Below are 22,141 nucleotides of genomic sequence, written 5' to 3'. Positions count from 1 at the left end.
CTTCTGACCTCCGTGTGATCTCTTCCCTTGTTGCAGCTCGCCATAGAAGAGCCTTTTGGGCAGCCGATGGTCTGGCATGCGTGCCACGTGTCCAGCCCAGCGAAGCTGGGACTGCATCAGGATGGTGAAGATGCTGGGAAGGGTGGCTTTTGCAAGCACCTCCGTGTCTGGGGTCCTGTCTTGCCACTTGATGTTCAGTAGCTTCCTGAGGCATGTTGTGTGGAAGTGGTTCAGCTTCTTGGCGTGTTGGTACACTGTCCAAGTTTCGCAGGCATACAGTAGTGTGGGGAGAACTACTGCTCTGTAGACCTTTAGCTTGGTCTCAAGACCAATGCCTGTTCTGTTCCAGGCATTTGCATAGAGTCTGCCAAAGGTTGCACTTGCTCTTGCAATCCTGACGTTCACTTCATCGTCGATTGTCGCATTTCGTGGTAGTGTAGAAGGAAAAGATGGTGATGGGGTAGGAAACATGTCATGTGACACTCCTCCATGTAGCTAAGCCTCAGACTGAGGGTGGGTGGGGGGAGTGGTGATGAGTCTGCTCTGAGTCAGTACAAGACTTGAATAAAGTTGAAGTCTTTTGATGCACACTTCTTACTTTCCATCCTGTTATAATTTGTATAATATTATTATATTAATAAGCTAATTGTACGCCAGTAGTCTGATCTCCCATTAGACATTAAAGAAAAGTATTGGATTTGAGGAAAAAAAATTAATAAACTAGAGGGTACATTGTTGTTTCAGCCAGAAAAGGTGTTACTGATAACAATTTTGTTTAAAAAATAATATATAAAGTTTACTTTTGTCTGCTGTATGATTTATACATAACACTTCAACAGGGACCAGTGGACCCAGGAAGAGTGCTGGTGTGTGTGTGTGTGTGTGTTAAGGAGGGGTGTGGGGGTATTGGTGTGAGCAGATGTGGGTAATAATGCAGTGTGCTTCAGAGAGCTGTAAATGGATTTTTTCCCCTCATCATTTTTTACTTATAAATATTCATAAAAGTTTCACTTGTTATCTGTCACTGACAGCGATCTCGTGTGAGTATGTGTGTGTGTATGTGTGTGAGTATGCTTGCACATGTTTGTGTCTGCTGTATATTGGGGTAAAAAGCATTGGATGAGGGAACAGGTGCAATTTTTTTGTAATATATATTACATCTGTTCCATCTTTTTATGCTTTTTTGTCCAGTGTTTTGATGGATATTTAATAAAAATGCTTCTGTGTCTGTGTGCTTGTGCACATGCATACTGTGTCAAATATAAGTGTTAAAAGTACTACACTTGTCTGTGTTTTATGTATCTCTGCTGTAAATAGTGTTACAAATGGGCTTTTTCCAGATCAGCAGTTATGCGTACATTGTGTTAGAACTCCAGAGATCTTCGACATTTATTTTGTTCATGAATTATATGCTCCAACCTGTTACTGTGTTAGCCATTTTGAAAAGAAAAGGTGTGGGGTTGGAGGGCTATGCTGTAGTCCAACCTCTGTTAATTATGATAAGAAGCTGTTGCTTAAAACATTACAGCTACTTACAGTTATGAATATGAACACATCATTTATGTATACTTATATGTGCAGTTTCAGTTTCAAGGATGTGACAGTGTGTGTGGTCGATCATTATGTGCAAAACTACATCTGGTTTTTTTTTTTTGTTTTTTGGTTTTTTTGTTTTTTTTTAAGTGCATGTAATGATGTATGCATACTTAATTCTGCTCAGGTTCCATTTTAGCAACAGAGATAATGGCTTCATTCATTTATTCATAGTTATATACTTGTTTATTTATTTGTCAGTTGACTGATAAAAATATATATATTTTGAATACACGCATGCACAGCTCACACAAACTCACTCACAAGTGCATGCGTGCGCAAACGCGTGCACACACACACACACACACACACACACGCACACATACACACACATGCACGCATGTGTCTGAACACTGATATCAGCTCACTTATGCCAAAAAGATTCTTGGTATCTATATGACTGTTGGTAAAAAGATACAAAGCATTCTAAATGACAGTGCATTAAAAGCAAGCTACTGTCATTTGCATTGAATTTAAAAAAAAAAAACAAAAAAACACCACTACTTCATGTGTTGTGATTATTTAGCAGTGTTTCTGTGAATCAAGTCTGTTTTGTTTTGCTTTGTTCTTTGTGTTCATGTTATATTGAATGTTGTTGTATGTAGCCAGAGAAGAATATGAATGGGTATTTGCACTGGAATTGGTAGATAGATGATAAAGCATTTTAAATAGTTTGAGAAGAAAAAAGTTAAATCACAGATTCTATTTTTATTGCAAAGTGCAATGTTGTGAGACAGTATCCTCAGGCTTGAGAATTGCACTATTTTGAGATGGAATCTGTGTTCATTGGAAGTCTGCTGTTTTGAGATAGAAGCCTCATTATGAGAAAGTACATTGTATGAGAGAGAATCCACATAAATGAAAAGAGTTCATGGTAGCAAATTAAAAAAAGAAATTTCTGTCTCTTTGCGCACCTGCCGGCACACGTGTGCACAGGCGCGCGCGCACACACACACACACACACACACACACACACACACACACACACACGGTAATGAATCTGAATGAAATAAATGCATTGACAAACATGTAGATGTGTCAGTGAGTAAGACTTTACTGACTTCAAACAAGCAATACAGCTAAATAAAATTATATACTTTTGTGAGCCTATATGGAATATTATACTTGTACAGCATACAATTTTTTTACAAAGAGAATACATAGCAAAGAGAATAATACAGTGGGTGGTCTGTGCTTATGGCTGGGCAGGGAAAACATAAACATCCCTTGTTAGGAGGAAGTGTAATTTGTATAATCTGTAGATCTCTCTCGTTGTCGTGTGCTGTGCATCACTCAAGAGTTAGTATGCCTGTGCTGTCTCTGACTTCTGATATTCTGCACCTGCTGAATCTGCCAGTTGTAGTAACATATATGTGTATCTTATTCATTCTTTATTATCTTGACTGTGTCCATACTGGGTGTGTTTTGTTGTTGTTGTTTTTTTGGTTTGTCTCTTACAAGTTGATGGAAAAGATAAATCGAATCCTATTGAACACCAGTAATGTAGGAATTAGGGAAGATGGTGAAATACACTTTTATTTTTCTTTATATTTGGGTAACGCCTAAGGTTTGGGTATCTGTACTTTTTCCAGACATACTCAAAAATTGCAGTTGACCATGTGCAAGAAGCTCTCACTCAGGCACAGAAAACAAGGATGTTGCCAGCAGACATCTTTGAGGTGAGCATGTTTGGTTGTCATATACGACAGAGTTTTGGTTTTTGAGGGGGTGGGGGGGGGGTTACCCAGTGTTGTTCTACACACACACACTATTTCTTTTCAGTGGTGGGGGGGGGTTACCCAGTGTTGTTCTACACACACACACTATTTCTTTTCAGTGGTATGTGAAAACAAAGTAAGCATCAATATTACATTAGTAATCTGTTTGAACCATTGAGAAGACAATTAGTGTGGACAAGACTTACAAAAACTTTGGCACAAATATAAATCACAAAGAAGAGAATGTTTCAGTGTTATACTATAGTGTCAAAAAATTAACTGATATTCATACACGTCAAAGAAGCAAGTGACAAGCATAAACATGTTGAAAATTAGGTGGGGCAAGAGATAGAACTAGAAGCATATTGGAGTAGTTCAGTTGAACTTCTCCAGAGATTCAGACATCTGTGACTGAGTGATAGGATGGAGCTATAGGGCAGTAATAAGCCCCTTTTTTTATGGAGCAGACAGATTTATTAATTAAGTGCTGTGGATTTGTGCAACAAAAGATTAATTCATGATTAATATGAACGTGCATTGATACATTATTTAACTGTTGTTGAAACATTTGTTTCAATGTATGAATTAGTTCTTAGTTTGTGCATATTTGTTTTAGATTGCTTGGATTTTTTCTCTCTTTTTTTTTCCTCTCTTTTTTTTAAGAGGGTGGTTTATTGTTTGTTTTGTTTGTTTGGTGATTTTCAGTTGTACTAAATGGTTGTCTCTTGTGATTTTTTTTCTCCAAAACAGCCCTACATAGAAGAAATCTGCAATTCATTACGGGGTCATATATTTGACAAATTTGTAGAAAGGTAAGAAACTTCTGATTGCACAGAGAGAGAGGGAGAGAGAGAGAGAGAGAAGGTAGCTTGCGTGTTGGTGTGGTTGTGAGTGTGTATGTCTGTTTTGTACATGTGTGCATGTTTCTATAATTTATGTATGGTATTGAGAGTTGGGCATGTGTATGTTATGTTTCTATACTTGACAGTGGATTGGATTGGGTTTGTCATCTTTTTTGTGCTCTTTTTATTGGACAGTATTTAGTCTTAATAACATAATGGGATAGGAAATTATTGAGATACCTAAATCGTTTTGAAGTATGGAATGCCGTGCAAAAAGGAAAACTTTTAAACATCTATATTGAACAAATTGGCCAAAGCAAGACGGAGGTAAGAGGGATTGCTGTTCCAAGCTGTTGAAATTTTAAGCAGTGTATTCCGAAATTGGGGAAAATGAATTTCAGTATCTGCTCACCAAAGGTAATTGCTCATTATGACATGTGAAATACTTCATGTCAAGAGAATTTATGTGGATTTTTAACTCAGACTGTTGTCAGAGGTACGGGAAACAATCACTTATCAGCTAGTTTTTTCTTGTCGTTTTTCTGGAGGATCAGGTATGACCCATGAGCTTTCAGCTTTTGAAATGTCCAAAAGATATATGTGGCAAATTGGTTCTCATTACACTCCCTACTGTGGCTGATAACACTGTTCCCTAGAGAGTGGTGCCTCTGATTGGTATGAAAGACTGATACTAACACACACTTGGTTACAGTTTTTCCGGCATGGTCTGTGCATACAGTGCATCATTTCCTAGCTTTTTGTTATGTACCGAAACGTAACAATGAGTGCAGAAAGATGCAGTTGACTCTGGCAGCAAGTGGTGTTAGAAGAACAACCAACTGTGCCGTTTTTGTTCATCAGTCTTGATTTAGTCATCAGTAGCACATGTTATTTGAAGACCAGATTGTCAAAATAATGGTTAGGATCAAAACTATTGTTAGGTATGGGTTGTGTGATTCAATTTTCATAAGATGTGTTTGATTTGTTTAGTGCTGTGTGGACCATAGCTGTTGATGTTGTCACTGCATTTAGTCAAATTAGTGGCAGTCATATGAAGAGTTACCTGCTTGGTTTTTTTTTATTGGCAGCGATGAGATTTGAGAACTGCATTGGCAGACAAGGAGACACTCACTTTTCCTGTCTGTCCGGCTAACCAAGCTGATGTAGAGAAATGGGGACAGTTTTTTGCATGACATAAGTGATGCTGGCCGAGTGGGCCTATCTTCTCTTTTCATCACATGTGAACGTCTAAACAAAGGTGCCAGCTTCATGGTTTGTGTGTGCATAGCTTTCCAGACTGAAGCGTTGAGGATGACAGTTTCTGGCAAACAAATGGAGATGGACTGAATGAGCCTTCAGCTTGTCATCTGTGAAGAGGACAGGAGAGATAACAGTTGCACATTTCCATTTTCCTCTCTACATAGTCTCTGTTTCCATTTGTCCCAAATGGAGCGTTTTGGATTTTCACAGATTTCGTTGAGTTATGCGTCTTAATGTTTTAAAATGCCTTAAACTTGGCAGAATCTAATCAGCATTTTTAACCTTGTCCATGCTAGCATCAAGCCATGGCCTCCTTAGGTTTCTTGGTTTTTTGTGTGTGTTTATTTTTTTTTTGGGGGGGGGGGGGGGGTTACTCGCTTCAGTTCCCATGCCGTCATACAAAAAATATATATATATGGTGTTGTTGACAAAATTTGCTTTATCCAGATTCTTGCTTTCAACTTATGATATGTTCCTTTTCTGTTTCAGTGAAAAATACACTCGGTTTTGCCAGTGGAAAAATTTAGAATTGAATATTAATGTAAGTAAACTGTTTGTCTTGTGTATAATTTTGATTTGTTAAACCAGACCTTCAGTTCTTAGAATTGGATTGTTGTTGGAATCTTTTAGACTTTGACTGTTTTGAAATGCGTCTATCTTTGATGATATGACTAGCAAATATCCTGTTTATTATGATTCATGGGGTTTACTTGTGTGTGTGTGTGTGTGTTTTGTTGTTGTTTTTTGTTTCGTAATGGAGTTTTAGAATGGGCATGTGTAATTGTATGCCTGTGTGCAAATAAATACGTATATTCATCTTTGAAGCATGTATAAATCATTCTCTGTCAGTTGGGATTTCTATCCAAAACTTTGAAATATTTTTTCAAACTATCACAGTATCAGGAGTACAGATTTGCTCAGACTCCAAAATACAAATCTGTATAGATATATTTCTTTACTACAGAACTCATAAATTTTTTGCTTGACATCTTAGATTATGATGTATGCCAGAAATCTTTACTGTAAAAAATGAATAAATAAATAAATAAAAATGCTGTTTCTTTTCAGAAGTAGTATTTGTGTCTCATGGACTTCATTGTCACAAAGATTTTTATGTGTATGGATCATTTTGGAATGAAAAGCAAACATCCTATGCCCAGTCAGCAGTGTTACATGATATAGATTTGGATGCTTGAAAGTAGATTGGGCCTTCGAATATTGCATAATGTCTGGAGTGTCTGATTGTTTTTTTCCTCACATAAGTTTTGTTGTTTTTTTATTATTTTTAAATTTTTGTTTGTTTGTTTGTTTCAGTTAACAATGAATGACTTTAGTGTACATAGAATAATTGGTCGGGGAGGCTTTGGTGAGGTGTACGGGTGCAGAAAAGCAGACACAGGCAAAATGTAAGTATTTTTTGCAGTACTGTTATCAGTGTTCTGTGTGTATTCATGTGTGTGTGTTCTTGCATCTTTTCTTCATGCCTTTCCTCCTGAAAGCTTTTATTTATTTAGTTGTTTTTAAAAAGGAAAGCATGTCATTGTCAGAAAGTTAATCATATTATTTAAGAATAGAACTGATGATTTATTTGATATCTTTTCCAAAGCTAACGTATGAAACAAAAGTTTATGTCTTTCGGTCTCTTGTTCAATGTTCCTGTTCGCCTTTTCATTTGGGGAGGCCAGCATCCATTTGTAGCAATTATTTTAACTGTAGCTCATTCTGCCTCTGACTTCTCTCATTGTCTCTAACTCCAGCCCCCATTAACACCAGTTTTTTTTTGGTTTTTTTAAGGTCAGTTTCTCTTTATTCCTTTCCCCCCTGCCCTTGTTCTTTTCTCTCTCTCCTTCATGCCACCCTATTTTCTTCCCATGCAATTTGACAGTGTTTTCTGCCTTTGTGTTATGGATTTGTGCTTGCACCATCTCAGTGCTAGTCTATATAATGTCTTATAATGCTGTGTGCGTGATACTATGTCCATGGATGTGTTTGTGTAAATGTGTGACAGAGTAACTGGGGATTTAATGTGATTGTGGACCTTTGGGCGTGGCACAATTTTTTTTGGGGGGGGTGGGTAGCGCTGATGGTTGTGGCCATCATTGGCTGGGCTGCCAGCTGTGTGACAGCAACATTTGCAGCAAAGCACACTCCAGTACTGGTGTCGCTTCCAAGCTTTTGGCACAAGAAATTCGGCTAAATGTCATGTGCATACTACATGCCACATGAGTGAAAGGTGAACACAAAGGAATAAACCATTCTCCACAGCTGATGATGTCAGCTTCAGCAATCTCCACCAGTTAGTAACTCTAAGACTTTCCAGCTATCTCATACCAAGGAGTTAAAGTCAGAAAGGTCCTGTGAAAAGAAAGGACTTGAAAAAAATACTGGATTGAGGGGGGTGGGAGTGGGGGGCGAATAAAGTGCAATAAAAGAGAAAACAGGACATGTTTTGGAGACACTTTAGAGTCTGAAGGGTGCTTAGCGTTTCTCTTTGTCCTTCACAAGAGGCATTTACTGCTTGTAAGCAGAGCGAGCGATGACCGCTTTGTTCTTTAGGGACTGCCAGGCTTGATTGCCAGTTGCCTGCCAGTCCAGTGAATCCCCGAGGGATGAAATTCCCACTCTAGCTTGCTCTGAAATAAAGAAAACAGTGTATGCTTGAATGAAATTCAGAATGTCATTTCCCTTAATACAGACCTGACAACTGCTGTGATTTTTGTTCTGTTGCTGATTCATTGGCAGCTATTGCTGCTGTTGAAAAAAAAAATTGTGGATAAACCAAGGTCTTTTTGCAGTGTTTGAGTCAGTGTCAGCACAAGATAGGCACGTCATGTTTTGGAAATGACAGGGGTGTTTGCAGCCGGCAAATGTACATGTCTTGGCGACGATATGAAGAGTTTGGAATGTTAACACCAACTGATGTTTAAAAACGGGCACAACACTCCAACTTTCTTTTATCAGCTTTATATATGTGTATATATGTATATATATATATATATAGAGAGAGAGAGAGAGAGAGACGGAGAGAAATTGAACAGACTTTGTGCTGGGGTAAGAAAAGACAAAAGTGATAGTCAGTGTCGTGTAGAAGAGAAAAGGGATGCAGTTTTTGTTGGGGTTGGAGAAGACTACAAGGATAGAGTTTGTGTTGGGTTAACAAAAAGGTAGAGTTCATGTTTGGGTAAAAGAAGAGCAAAGGGGTGGAGTTTATGATGGGGTTAGAGAAGACAACAGGGATACAGTTTGTGTCAGGGTTAGAAAAGACAAAAGAAATAGTTTGTTTTGGGGAAAGAGAAGACAAAATGGGATTTAGTTAATGCTGGGGTAAGAGAAGACAAAATGGATAGAGTTAATGCTGGGGTAAGAGAAGACAAAATGGATACAGTTTGTGTCGGGGTTAGAAAAGACAAAAGAAATAGTTTGTTTTGGGGTAAGAGAAGACAAAATGGGATTTAGTTAATGCTGGGGTAAGAGAAGACAAAATGGATAGAGTTTGTGTTGGGGTAAGAGAAGACAACATGGATGTAGTTATGTTGGGGTAAGAGAAGACAAAATGGGTAGAGTTTGTGCTGGGGTAAGAGAAGACAAAATGGGTAGAGTTTGTGCTGGGGAAAGAGAAGACAAAAGGGATAGAGTTTGTGCTGGGGTAAGAGAAGACAAAATGGGTAGAGTTTGTGCTGGGGTAAGAGAAGACAAAAGGGATAGAGTTTGTGCTGGGGAAAGAGAAGACAAAAGGGATAGAGTTTGTGCGGGGGTAAGAGAAGACAAAATGGATGTAGTTAATGTTGGGGTAAGAGAAGACAAAAGGGATAGAGTTTGTGCTGGGGTAAGAGAAGACAAAAGGGATAGAGTTTGTGCTGGGGTAAGAGAAGACAAAAGGGATAGAGTTTGTGCTGGGGTAAGAGAAGACAAAATGGGTAGAGTTTGTGCTGGGGTAAGAGAAGACAAAAGGGATAGAGTTTGTGCTGGGGTAAGAGAAGACAAAAGGGATAGAGTTTGTGCTGGGGAAAGAGAAGACAAAAGGGATAGAGTTTGTGCTGGGGTAAGAGAAGACAAAATGGATGTAGTTAATGTTGGGGTAAGAGAAGACAAAAGGGATAGAGTTTGTGCTGGGGTAAGAGAAGACAAAAGGGATAGAGTTTGTGCTGGGGTAAGAGAAGACAAAAGGGAAGGTGGGAGGAGAGGGGTGGCTGGGGGAGAGTGAGCCCAGGCTGTGCAGACTGCCCAGATCAATACCCACCCTTTTCAGCCCCCCCCTCCCCCTCCCCCCACCCTCCCCGTCCCCCACCCCAGATTCCTCCAAATCCTTGCGTAGCTTCCCAGTGTTGCTGGGCTATTTCATATTTCATTGCCCCTCTTGCATAGACCAAACGCCCCTCACAAACTGCACATGATTGGGCTCATGGCCTCCTGGGAGGCTTAGCCCTTTAGGCCTAATCTGGAAAATGGTGCCTGTCTTACTGTGGCTGGTTTATAGGGGTTTATAAAAGCCTTGTGTAGAGTTACTTGTCTAGTGTGCCATCGCCTTGTGGGTGTGTGTGTGGGTGTGAATCCCCCACCCCTAGTTCTTTACTCAGCTTGTTTTTACATAGACACACACACACACTCTCTCTCTCTCTCTCTCTCTCTCTCTCTCTCTCTCTCTCTCTCTCTCTCACACACACACACAGACAACACAGTCTCTCTCTCTCTTTCTCTCTCTCTGTCCCCCTCCCTCCCTCCCTCTCTTTCTTTCTGTCCTTTTTTTTTTGCATTAAACAAGAGAAGAAAAATAGAGTTTATATATTTATGCAGACAAGTTTAAATTGTGATCTTGAATCAGTCTTTATGTTTATGCAGACAAGTTTAAATTGTGAACTTGAATCAGTCTTTGTCATTCTTCACTGGATGTCAAGGATGCATGAAAAATTATAGTAAAACCAAACATTGGGATGGGCACCACATTAGGGATGGAATGCATTCCAGGATGGGTAAATGTAACTCATCTTGAATCATGAATGTGTAAATGTGATGTTTTAAATGTGCACATTTTTTTAAATGTAGTTTGAGCACAAAAAAAAGAAAAGAAATCAGCAATGGGTTCCTTTTGATTTGCATTTTGGGAATGCATATTGTTAGCCTGAGGCATTTTTGGATGGAGACCCGAATGAGATTGCTCTCATTCAGAAATAAAGTAACTTTATGTGAATGAGATTGCTGTCAGTTGGAAGTTGCAGGTTTTATATGATCAGAAGTAGCAGAATGCACAAAAAAAAAAAAAAATGGGGGGTGGGGGGTGTGTGTCATGTTGGTAGCTTGCATACATCTCCAAAACCACATGAACAAGTGCAAATGATGATTTGATTTTGATGTGAGGGTCACTGTTTATGCAAGTGTATTTCATGTTTTTATGGTGGTCAGTGTGTGGTACACACACACACACACACACACACACACACACACACACACACACACTTTTTGACACAAAAGATTTGAATGGTGGGATGTATTATTTCTAGTCTTGTGTAAACCCAAAATCAGTTCATAGTATGTTACAGATACAGAAACAAACTGAAAAGGGAACAATTGTTCAAACTTTATGGAAAAAAAAAGATTATGATATGTATTTATATCTAAAAAATGGAAAAAATATATATATGTACGTATGTTTACATATACTGTAAATTAATATGTAGACCATTGGAGTGCAGATTTAATGCAACGCCCTTTGTGTGTGTCTGAATAGAAGCAGTGTGGACGGAGAGAGAGAGAGAGCCAATGTCAGTGACCAGTTTCTTTGGTCTGGGTGTCTTTCATGTGTGTGTTCAAGACCACTGCACCTCAGAGCTACAGGGACTGTTGCCCTTGGCCAGAAGAAAAGAGATCAGGGGAAGGAAGGAGATAGGTTGAGGGCTTGCAAATTATCCAATAGAACTGTTGCTATGGCTACAGCAGTGACAGGCAGCAGAAGAAAGGAGGAACAGGAAGGAAATGGGGTGGTAGTTGTGGGGAGGGGGGAGGAAGATTGATGCTGCTGTATACATGGGTGGTTGGTGGTAGTTGTAAGCTGTGTGTGAACAAATTGATCAGGCAGGACTCTGCTTTGGCACTGTGCCTGTCTGCCTGTCTCTCTGCCTGTCTGCCTGCCCGCCTCCTCTTCCCTCCTTGGCTTTCTGGGTCTGAGCTAGCTGTCTCTATTTATAGGGTGGGGGATAATGCAAGATCGAAGGCAGCTGGATTATTCTGGTGGCTTTGTGGCATGTTCCCCAGCAGCCTGAAGGGGTGCAATATGATTGCCTGCCCTGTTTGTCAACACTGAGGAGGACAGGAATAGACTCGTTGACACTAACGTGACACTAACACTTTACACTCACAGGGTCATCACTGAAATAGGTGGTGGAGTGGCTTGTCTTGTCCTCTCCTTTCCTGTTCTGTCTCGTTTTGTCTTGTCCTGATCTTGTGAGAGCATCATTGGAAGCGAGCCGTGTCACTGGTTTTTACCCTTTTCAGTTAACTGAATATTGGTGTACACACTCTGATGCACATGCTGATGTTGTTTTGCAAAGTAGCATATGATGTGGGATATGTTCGTTGTATGTATGTGTGGTTTTTTATCTTGTGTATTTTGTGTATCTTTCTCAGTCTTTGTCTCTTCATAAGAACACACACACACACACACACACACACACACACACACACACACACACACACACACACACACACACACACACACACACACACACACACTTGCACTCAAACATATGCACATGTGTACACAAGTGTAGACACTGTCTCATTCTGATTCACACACCAATGTGTTTGCAAAGTGGCATATAATTATGATGTGGAATATGTTCTTTGTGTCTTTCTCAATCTTTGTCTCTTCATAACACACACACACACACACATATGCGCATACACATGCTCACAAATTTGCATCACATATGCTTATGCCCCCACATTCACACTTTCCTTTAATTAAGCAGAAGCACAAGTGTTTTGTCATACCCTTTCACACAGTATCTTGTTATGATGGAACACCAGCCCTGCCAGTGTAACATGTCACATTTTGTTTGAGGTACCATGACCTGAGCAGAATAGAATAGAATGGAATAGAAGATGTAAAAGGATAAGGAAATAAGAAGAATAAGCATATGTCTGACTAGTTTTTCATCCGAAGAGATAGATTAAATGTTCTGATTATGTTTTGCTGGATGAGTGTGTCACGCTGAATTTTTTTTTAACTAAAAGGAAACTTGGAATTGGTGGAATGACAAAATACTTGGAACTGCGATAGTGTATGTGGAAACAACAGTTGATTGATTTCTATTTTGGTTTTTACCTGTTTATTCTGAAACAGGTATGCAATGAAATGCCTGGACAAGAAACGCATCAAGATGAAAGGGGGAGAGACTCTGGCGCTCAATGAACGCATCATGCTGTCGCTTGTGAGCACAGGGGTAAGTTTGACTGTTGGGCACCCTCTTCACTGTTAGTGAGGCTCACGGTTTTCTGAGTGGATTAGATGGCCTCTTTGAAAACAACAACCCGTCACAGTGGACAAGTACAGCCAAACCATTTCATGTGCTGTCAGAATGTTGGTGCTGTATGAAATAAACAAATGGGGTTTGGCTGTAAAGTTAGAATGACAATACGAATGTGACAAAACTGCTGCTTCTGTTTTACTGTCATTGGTCGTGGGGAGGGGGAGGTGGGGGGGCGTGGGGAGGGGTCAGTCGGTTGGTATGCACAGCATTATAAACTTTTTGAGACCAAGCCTGCTGAAATGGACTTCACCTGATCATAGGCATCCAACAAGCAAATCTGAAACTGGGGAGAGACTGTAGCCTGACATTACAGTTGATCTGTTGGTGGGGCGGAGGGGAAGCCAGGGGTGGTGGGAGGCAATCTTCATTTCACATGTCATGATATTTGCAAAGAATGTTCTGGCAGGTGAACAGTATTGAAATTCTTTGGCAATGAAGCATTTAAACTGAAGAGCTGCTATGTCCCTTTCCGTAACATGAAGTGTCACTTGCTGATATCTATCGAGAGGGAGAGTGCACAAAACCTGGAGGCCATCATTTTTTCATTATTTTTCCATAATCCCCCACCCTACCTACTTCCACTCTTTGGCAGCAGCTGTCAAATTCAGCTTTTTGTATCATTCTGTATAATGATTTATAATGGGTTGGTTTTTTTTTTTTTTTTTTTTTTTTTTTGTTGTTGTTTTTTTTTGTTGTTGTTTTTTCGTTGTTTTTTTAATAACTCTTGAGGCTGTTTTTGAGAGAAAAGGCAAGACTCAAAAAGGGTGAACCGTGAAGACTGGTCCATGTTCCATTGCAAAGGTAACAGTACTAGGGAGTGGACAAACCAATTCATGGAAAACAGTATGGCTTCTGGAAGCCTGAGCCAGCGTTTGCTGTTGTCATTAAAAGAGAAAGAGGATGTACAGCACTGTCTGGCAGTGCCCTGCACACATGAGTGCCGCATCAGGCCAGGTCTCCAATAATAATCCAGTGGAGATCGGCCTCTCCCTTCTGCTGACATTCTCTCAGAGCTGCTTTGCTGTTTGCTGGTAATCATGGGCGCTGTACTCGGGGATCAATGGGAGGAGATTAGTGTCATCGGCAGACTCCTCTCTCCTCCTGTCCATGGAGGAGGAGAAGAGAGGGAGGGAGGGGTGGGATGCATTGACCCATGTGTATGTGTGTGTGTGTGTGTGAACTGGGTGTGGTCGTAAGGCTCGGGGATGCTGCTGCAATGATGCTGCAGAGCGCTGTGTCCATAAGTCTTTGGCTGAGTCAGAGGGCTGGATGTGTAAGAGTCATCAGTGCGTGTGGCAGTGAATTAACTTTGAAAAACATGTCATCTTACAAAAGACAGTTTGGACAGAGATTTTTTTCTTTTTTTTTTTCCTTGTCTATTGCCATAAAGGCACTATGAGTTGATTTGATAATAGATGGCTGTTGAACAGCTTGCTGTCTTTCTGTCTCTGTCTCTGCCTCTTCAATTTGTCTCTTATCATTACCCCCTCCCCTGCCCTCCCCTCCCCACTCATCCTTACACCCTCTCACACACGCCCCTTTTTCTTAACCACGTTTCAGTTATCATTCATAAATATACATGAGCATTAGTGGACTGAGTGGAAAAATAACAGCAACTAAAAACAAACAAACAAGTGTGCTAACTTGACTGCTGTTAAAGCTAATTAAAGGTTATTAAGGTTCAACCACCACTGTGACTGACTTCACAGATGAATACTGGGTTAAAGAAAAGAGGGATTTGTGGGAATTAGGAAGGCATAAAAAATATATATAAATTTACAAAACAAAGTTGACAAAAAGTAGTGGTATTGAAGTTTGTGATCCTGTGAACATTGGTTAAGTTGATGCATATTTCCACCCACCAGATGACGGCAAATTTCTTAACAGACTGCACACATGCTGTTACAGGGAGCTGACTAAGAACATGATACTTGAAATAAGCCTTAGCTTTGTGCAGTTTGCTGAGAGTCTTGCCATCAGGGATGTGTGGGTTTCACACTGTGGAAGCGCAGCGTTGCGTCATGGGCTACAGATCAATTATTTCAGCATCCGTAAACTGTCTCTCCACCCCCACCACCTCCACTTGTGCTTGTTCAGGCAGGCGGCGGTACAAAAATGCCCACCTCTGCACGTTGCCATGGCCACTTCCCTGCCGACTTGGGCTTGAGTAATGAGTGGTATACTGTTTTGGTCATATAACAGGTGTCCTCTTTCAGTGCGGTCCAGGAGGAGAGAGGCTGTGCAGCGTTGTTTGACTGTGCAGCCTTTGTGTCTGTCGCCTGTCTGCGACCTTTCCATCAGCCTGTCTCTCTCACACTCTCTCTCTGTCAGGGGCTGCAGGCTGAGCAGCAAGCAGCAGCAGGCAGGCTTGCTGTTGAGTGGGAGCACACAGCACAGCACAGCACAGCACAGCACAGCACTGGCACACAGAGAGAGAGAGGGGGGGGGGGTGGAAAATCAATAGGCACAAAGTGCTGTGTGTCAAAGCTTCAACTTGGGACACTGATTCCCTGCATGCATTCCTCCCATCCATCTCTGCCTCCAGCCCCCACTTAAGGTTTGGATACCACAGGGAAGAAGACCCTCCCACCCCCCCACACCAATGCCCTCGCTCACACCCACATGTCTTCACTCTCCATCCCAGTGACCCTCACCACCCTCTCCTTTTACTCCATTTTGTGGGGGAAGAGGGAGTGGGAGGCAGAGGAATGTGAGTGTTTGGGAGAAAATTTTCTTTATGAGATTTCCTCCCCATTAGGTTTGCAAGATAGCCATTTTGTCAGGAAGTTGACTCTTGTTTTTTGTAGAGAGGAAAAGTGTTTACTTTTGTGCAGTCACTTAGTACCCTTTTCCCCACTTCTTTTTCCTGACCAGTCCTTTTTTTTCTTCTTTTTTTTCTTCTTTTTTTTTCTCTCTTTTTTTTGTTGTTGATATTTTTAAAGGTGAAACAAAGAAGAATGTGAATGAATCAATAACCACTTAGGACGAAAGGCTGTCAGTTGAATGTTAGATTAACTAGACCCTGACCCCTCCCTTTCCACCAGAAACCTTTTCATGCAGCTCATCTTGTTTACACTGCAGTGTTTACTTTAAACTGTACAGGTGTGAACTTTGAGTGCATAAAGTACTTATCAAAACACTCATCACATCAGCAAATTTTTTTTTTTTTTAATAATTTTTTTAATAAAAAGGAATTTAAACATGGGAGCAAAACAACAAATGATGACAGAAGAAGCCACAACAGATCATAGCTAGAAGAGACAGTACAAAACGCAGAGACTCTCGTCTGCTCCAACGTTTGTGAATAGCTGCCTGTTGCAGCAGCAGCGTTTCAGTGGAAACCAGCCACTCTAGATTGATCGGAGGAATAAAACACCTCATCAGAAACTCTTCCACTTGGAAGTTTTATTTTAGAAGATGAAAGCACTACCATTGCTGCGTAAATGGATGGTTCAGTGGCTGCATCATGAAATAAAGTGGAAAGAGCAGATGCTGTTAGTGGAAATTTGATTCTATAATAACCACTTTGGTTGTTTGTTTTTTTTTATTATTAATTGTTATACCACCTTTAAATAAGTGTATTATTTATGGATATCAGTGAATTAACTTTTTGGTGATACAAGGCAGTTCAAGTATGAGCAGGAATTATGAATGATAGTGTGGTCTCTCTCAAAAGTTTGTGAAACAGATGTTTGGTGCACTTCTATGTTGTTGAGGCTTGGGTGTTGACAGAAGAATGATGCAAGTCCCAAGTACCATGACACCAGCTACAGAAATAGAAATGAATAAGTCTGTATTGAACTGAAGCATCAAACAGTACACAACAGTAGTGGTGGAGGCATAACTAGTAAAATAGAAAGAAAGGGAAAAAAGCATTGCTTGTCAGTGAAACATTTGCCAGACATCATCAGCCCAGTTAAACCCACTCAAACTCTCGCCCACACACGCTGACACACACACATGCATACACACACACACACACACACACACACACACACACACACGCCAGGTATGCATGTTCATTACCCAACCATTTTCCTCGCATATTAAGTACATATATATACACATACTTGTATGTATGTGTGCCCGTGTGTGTGCTTCCATCATAGCGTGTACATGAACACGTATACCACGCCCTTGCACATGCATGTGCACATGCGCATGCACACACTTACACCCACACATACACACAGATAATGGGCTTCATGGTTTTGGACTGCCCTCCCTTCAGTCTGGTTGATCCATGCAGAGAACATGCTGTCAGAAACTCTCAAATATAATGTATTTCTCCTGTATGTTACTATCACCATATCGTCATTCTTTGAAACAGTTTGAAAAGCATCATACAGGAGGACAGTGTATCCAGCAGATTTTGAATAGAGAGGTTTGGGAGTTAGTGATTTTGACGACAGTGGTGCACACCACACAGAAATAACATTTAGAGCAGAATCTGTTCAGTTTTGAAGATATGTTGTTGTTGTTTTGTTGTGGTGGTGGTTCTTTTTTGTTTTTCTTCGCATGAATTCACATGTGCTCACCTTTCGCATTCATTTTCTTACTGTACTCTTCACTCCCTCCCTTCAACTCAACCCACCCTCTCTCTCTCTCTCTCTCTCTCTCTCTCTCTCTCTCTCTTTGGTCTCTCTGTAACTCATGGACCGCTAATATGTTTATTCTGTTATTTATGATCTACAAAACTGTATCCACTTTATTTTTCTAAGTCAAATTTCTTTGAGGCTTTTTTTTAATCATTGCAGCTTTAGCAAAAAGAAAGAAAAAAAAGAGAAGAAATCAGAAAATCACTTGCCTGTGTCATTGTGGAAAACCAACAGCAAAACACCAGAAGAAATCAGCTCACAATTTCACAGTTGATAATTTCTTCCCCTGATACAGTTGGATCATAATCATGCACTGCTCTGCAACCGTCAGCATAGCAAGCTACAATACTGTCTGGGACTCTGGATTCTGACTAGCATGGCAGGATCAGTTTTCCTTTCTTTGCCGGTTCAGGTTTCTTTCTTTGATTTTGACAGTGCTTGTGTGTGTGTGTGTGTGTGTGTGTGTGTGTGTGTGTGAAAGGTGAGGTGTGCACGAATGAATGTTCAGGAGTAGTGACTTTTGTTTTCTTTCCTGTATAATGTGCTGTGTGTGTGTGTTTGTGTGTATGTGTGTGTGTTCATAATTGGTAAGTTACCTGATATGGATTAATATCTGTAAACAGTGTGGGGTTCATTATATATATTTTTTTTTAATGCTGATTTATCAGTGTCTGGATAAAAAGGCCTGGACTTTATTTTACAAAAGAATTATATCTGCTTGGGCTTTTGTTTTTGTTTTTGTTTGTGCTCGTTTTGTTTGTCAGTTTAAAAGGATGCATTGTTTGGAAATGCATTCTGCTGGGGTTTGAAAATTGATTGTTAAAAAACAAAAAAAGAAAAAGAACTATTCATCATATGATAGTAGAACTGGCCAGTATGGGTCAGTCAGATTGCCACATGTGATGGTATTCCCAGAACTGATTGCGGCTGCCATGTGTTTTGATGATGATGCACAGGAAGGCAGCCCGTTCATCGTGTGCATGACATACGCATTTCAAACTCCTGAGAAACTGTGCTTCATCCTGGACCTGATGAACGGGGGCGACCTGCACTACCATCTCTCCCAACACGGGGTGTTCACGGAGAAGGAGGTTCGATTCTACGCTGCTGAGGTCATGCTGGGCCTGGAGCACATGCACAGCCGCTTTGTTGTGTACAGGGACCTCAAGGTGAGGGTTGAGGTTGACTGTAAAAAAAAAAAAAAAAAAGTGGGGGAGGGCATCACTTCTGCTGTTGTCACTTCCTGTCTCTTTGCTGTCAGTATGGTCTGTGTCACTCTGCTGTTGTGTGTGTGTGTCACTGCATATGAATGTATGTCAGACTGTCACTGTGTGTGTGTCTTTGTCACCATGTGTGCGTTTGTGTAACCATGTGTGTGTGTTAGTGTCACTGTGTATGTGTGCGCGTGTGTCAGACTGACACTATATTTCTTTCTTTAACGTCTTTTCACTGGCAAGTGATATTAGACGTGGGGAGGAGGAGTGGGAGAAGTACATGTGTGCGTGCGCATTGGGGTTGGGGGTGGAGAGTTGGGTGATTGGAAGAGATGGTGGGATGAGTTTCAGTTTCAGTAGCTCAAGGAGGCGTCACTGCATTCGGACAAATCCATATACGCTGCACCACATCTGTCAAGCAGATGCCTGACCAGCAGCGTAACCTAACACACTTAGTCAGGCCTTGAGAAAAAAACAAAAAAAAAAAAAATTTTAACTGAGAGTAAAGTATTACTGTTTCAAATATTCCTGTAACAGGATTAAGCATAATCATAACCAAAATGTAATCAGTCAAAGGTAGATACCAACTGGACTTTGATTCAGATATTCTATGTCACTATATGTGTGTCTCACTGTGTGTTTGTCAGTTGTGTCACATAAAGTGTTTGTGCCATTGTGTGTGTCTGTGTTTGTGTGTGTCATTGCATGTGTGAGTGTGTGTGCATGTTTGTGGGTTTTTTTCATGTTTTTTGATGTTGTTTATGTTCCATAATTCTTGTTGGGTTTGTAGGTGATAGTACTTATGCTCTCTTGAAGTGAACAACAGCTTCACCAGGGGATCTTATTGATAATGTAGATTATCCAAATTGGACAACGCTTGTATGGCTTTGCCAATAAATTACCCTGTGCTTTGCAGTGATCTTGGGAAAATTCAGTCAGACTCTACCATCAGTTGTTAACAAACTGGAATGTTTATTAAATATTCATCTGATACTTGTATTGATGGACACACTTTTTTTTTTCTTTTCTTTTTTTTCAGCCTGCCAACATTTTGCTGGATGAGAATGGCCATGTCAGGATATCAGATCTGGGTCTGGCATGTGACTTCTCGAAGAAAAAGCCCCATGCCAGTGTGTGAGTGACCTGTTTGTCTTCTCAGTCAGATGCTGGCAGAACACATGAGTACTGGGCTGTCTTTGGAGTTCTCCAGATCATAAGAATTGTATCAGAGAATGTTTCATTGTTTTTATGATAAATCAGACAGCACAAGTAGGAGATTGGTAATAGGTTAAGTGGCTGTATCTTTTGCGTGTTGGTGTATGTGAAAATGCAGCATGTGTGTTAAGATTGAGGGGTGCGGGTAGGACTTGGGAGGCACGCAAGAGCTCAGAGTAGATCTGCTGTCATGTGAAGCGATCTGTGTGTTGTGTCAGTCTGCTGCTGGTGTTGACATTTCTGTTAGTCATGATATTAGATTAATCAGTGAGGCAGCGTATGCTTGTGCAAGAGAGAGAGAGCGGGGGATATTTTCATTCACATGAAGTATTGTTTTCATTGGCTCACATTTAAAAACAGTGCGAGTTTCTGTGATAACCCTTTTCTAGTTGTCTGTATGTGTTTCTTGTAAACTATATCAGATTCATTATCTCTGGAAGTACTTTGTCAACACCAAATTTGGCTTTATAGGGGAACAAATTCAGTTCTTTCTACACAATGTTATAATAATACTGATACCAATGCACTTGTGGGAAGGACACAAACATTAAGAAGCAAACTCTGTTTTCTGAATAGTTTAAAATTGATTGTGTGTAGAGTGAACATTAAGATTTTTTTTTCCCCTTTCTTTCTTTTCCTTTCCCATCCATTTCATCTGCTTTCTTCATCTTATGTGTATTTGTCAGATAAAGTTTTAGGAGGAAAGGATGGTTTGGATAAAAAGGAAGAGACACAGACAGTAATTGTTCATCAACTGAGCAGTGTGTTTGTTTGTTTATGGGTGCTCAAAATACTTTGACATTCATCCAAAACAACAACAACAAAAAAGCCCTGGCAAAAAAAAAATCCTGGTCATGCCAGCTTGCTATTATTATTTATCTTAGCTCCTTTGAGATTGGCAGCAAATGTTGCATGTGATTTTATCCTCTTTGACATTCTCCCCAGCCAGCTTATGGTATAGATCTGATCTCCGTGGTATTTCTGTACTCATTCCATGTCATGAAGGCCTCAATCTTTACTCCCTCCCTCACCCTTCTGCTATTGTCACGTTTTATTGTGGAGTGGATAGGAGGTAATGTGTGCATTGAATACTGCAGTGTGTGCAAGAAAAGGAAAGATCTTTCTCTCTCTTTTTTTTTTTTTTTTTTTTTTTTTTTTTTTTTTAATTCACTTTGAACGCTTGAAAGTCTCATGAAAGTAAAAGAGTGCATTTTAAAGTAAATCTAATGATTCATCATGTTGTATACATGTCTTTGTCTCTCTGGGTGGACTCTTTGACACTGGCATAATCTGAGCAGCACTAAGTCAGTGCTTGAGGAACAAACTTGCAGAATGGTAGATTTTGGATCAAGTATTCCCCCTTTCAGTTGCCCCCTTTATGAAGATGTGGTGCATCATTACATTATAACATTTGTTTTGTACTCAGCTTATAGTGTAACAATCCTGATTATAACAGCATTTGTTTAGTGCTCAGTTTTTAGTGTAAAACTGTGGCATTTATTTGGTATTCACTGATATGATTTTTTAGTGTTGATTTATTGTAAAACTTTTCATGATTATAGCATTTGTTTAGTTCTCATTTGATTAATGTAAACCTTTAAATGACCATAGCATTTGTATAGTTCTCGTTTGATAAATGTAAAACGTTTAATGACCACAGCTTTTGTTTAGTTCTCGTTTGATAAATATAAAACTTTTAATGACCATAGTAATTTAGTTTGTTCTCATTTGATTAATGTAAAACTTTTAATGACCTTAGCATTTGTTTAGTTCTCATTTAATATAGAATCATTAATGACCACAGCATTTATTAGTTTTCATTTAGTGTAAAACTTGTAATGACCATAGCAAGTATTTTGTTGTTACGCTTTTGGTTAGTTCTCATTCTTTTGTGCTAAACTTTTAATAATCATAGCATTTCTTTCGTTCTCATGTTGTGCAAAACTTAGAATGTGTTCTGTTGTTTCTTGTTTTGTCTTTAGTGTGAAACTATGGTGGCTGCAACATGTGTTGATGTCTCAGTCTGTGACGTGTTTGCCCCCACAGAGGCACACATGGATACATGGCGCCAGAAGTCCTGATGAAGGGCCAGGCATATGACTCCAGTGCTGACTGGTTCTCCTTTGGCTGCATGCTCTACAAGCTTCTCAAAGGGTGAGTAGTTTGTCACTTTTT

General features: G+C 40.1%; 1 protein-coding gene across 2 annotated transcripts in view; it reads left to right on the top strand.

Moving 5' to 3' along the window:
* The window catches only part of LOC143274815 (G protein-coupled receptor kinase 3-like), a 65,464-nt gene that overhangs the window by 24,089 nt on the left and 19,234 nt on the right, over positions 1-22,141 (top strand). For both annotated transcript variants that reach the window (XM_076578745.1, XM_076578744.1), the window contains exons 5-12: positions 3,186-3,272; positions 4,062-4,123; positions 5,903-5,954; positions 6,728-6,819; positions 12,753-12,852; positions 18,494-18,706; positions 19,791-19,885; positions 22,013-22,120. In XM_076578745.1, coding sequence (XP_076434860.1) covers positions 3,186-3,272; positions 4,062-4,123; positions 5,903-5,954; positions 6,728-6,819; positions 12,753-12,852; positions 18,494-18,706; positions 19,791-19,885; positions 22,013-22,120 — 809 coding nt within the window. The remainder of the gene's footprint in view (positions 1-3,185; positions 3,273-4,061; positions 4,124-5,902; positions 5,955-6,727; positions 6,820-12,752; positions 12,853-18,493; positions 18,707-19,790; positions 19,886-22,012; positions 22,121-22,141) is intronic.

Source organism: Babylonia areolata, chromosome 29 (genome assembly GCF_041734735.1).
Source record: "Babylonia areolata isolate BAREFJ2019XMU chromosome 29, ASM4173473v1, whole genome shotgun sequence".
In the NCBI taxonomy this organism is placed as follows: Eukaryota; Metazoa; Mollusca; class Gastropoda; order Neogastropoda; family Buccinidae; genus Babylonia; species Babylonia areolata.
The sequence above is the reverse complement of the archived record's forward strand: the minus strand, read 5'-3'. Positions and strand labels throughout refer to the sequence as shown.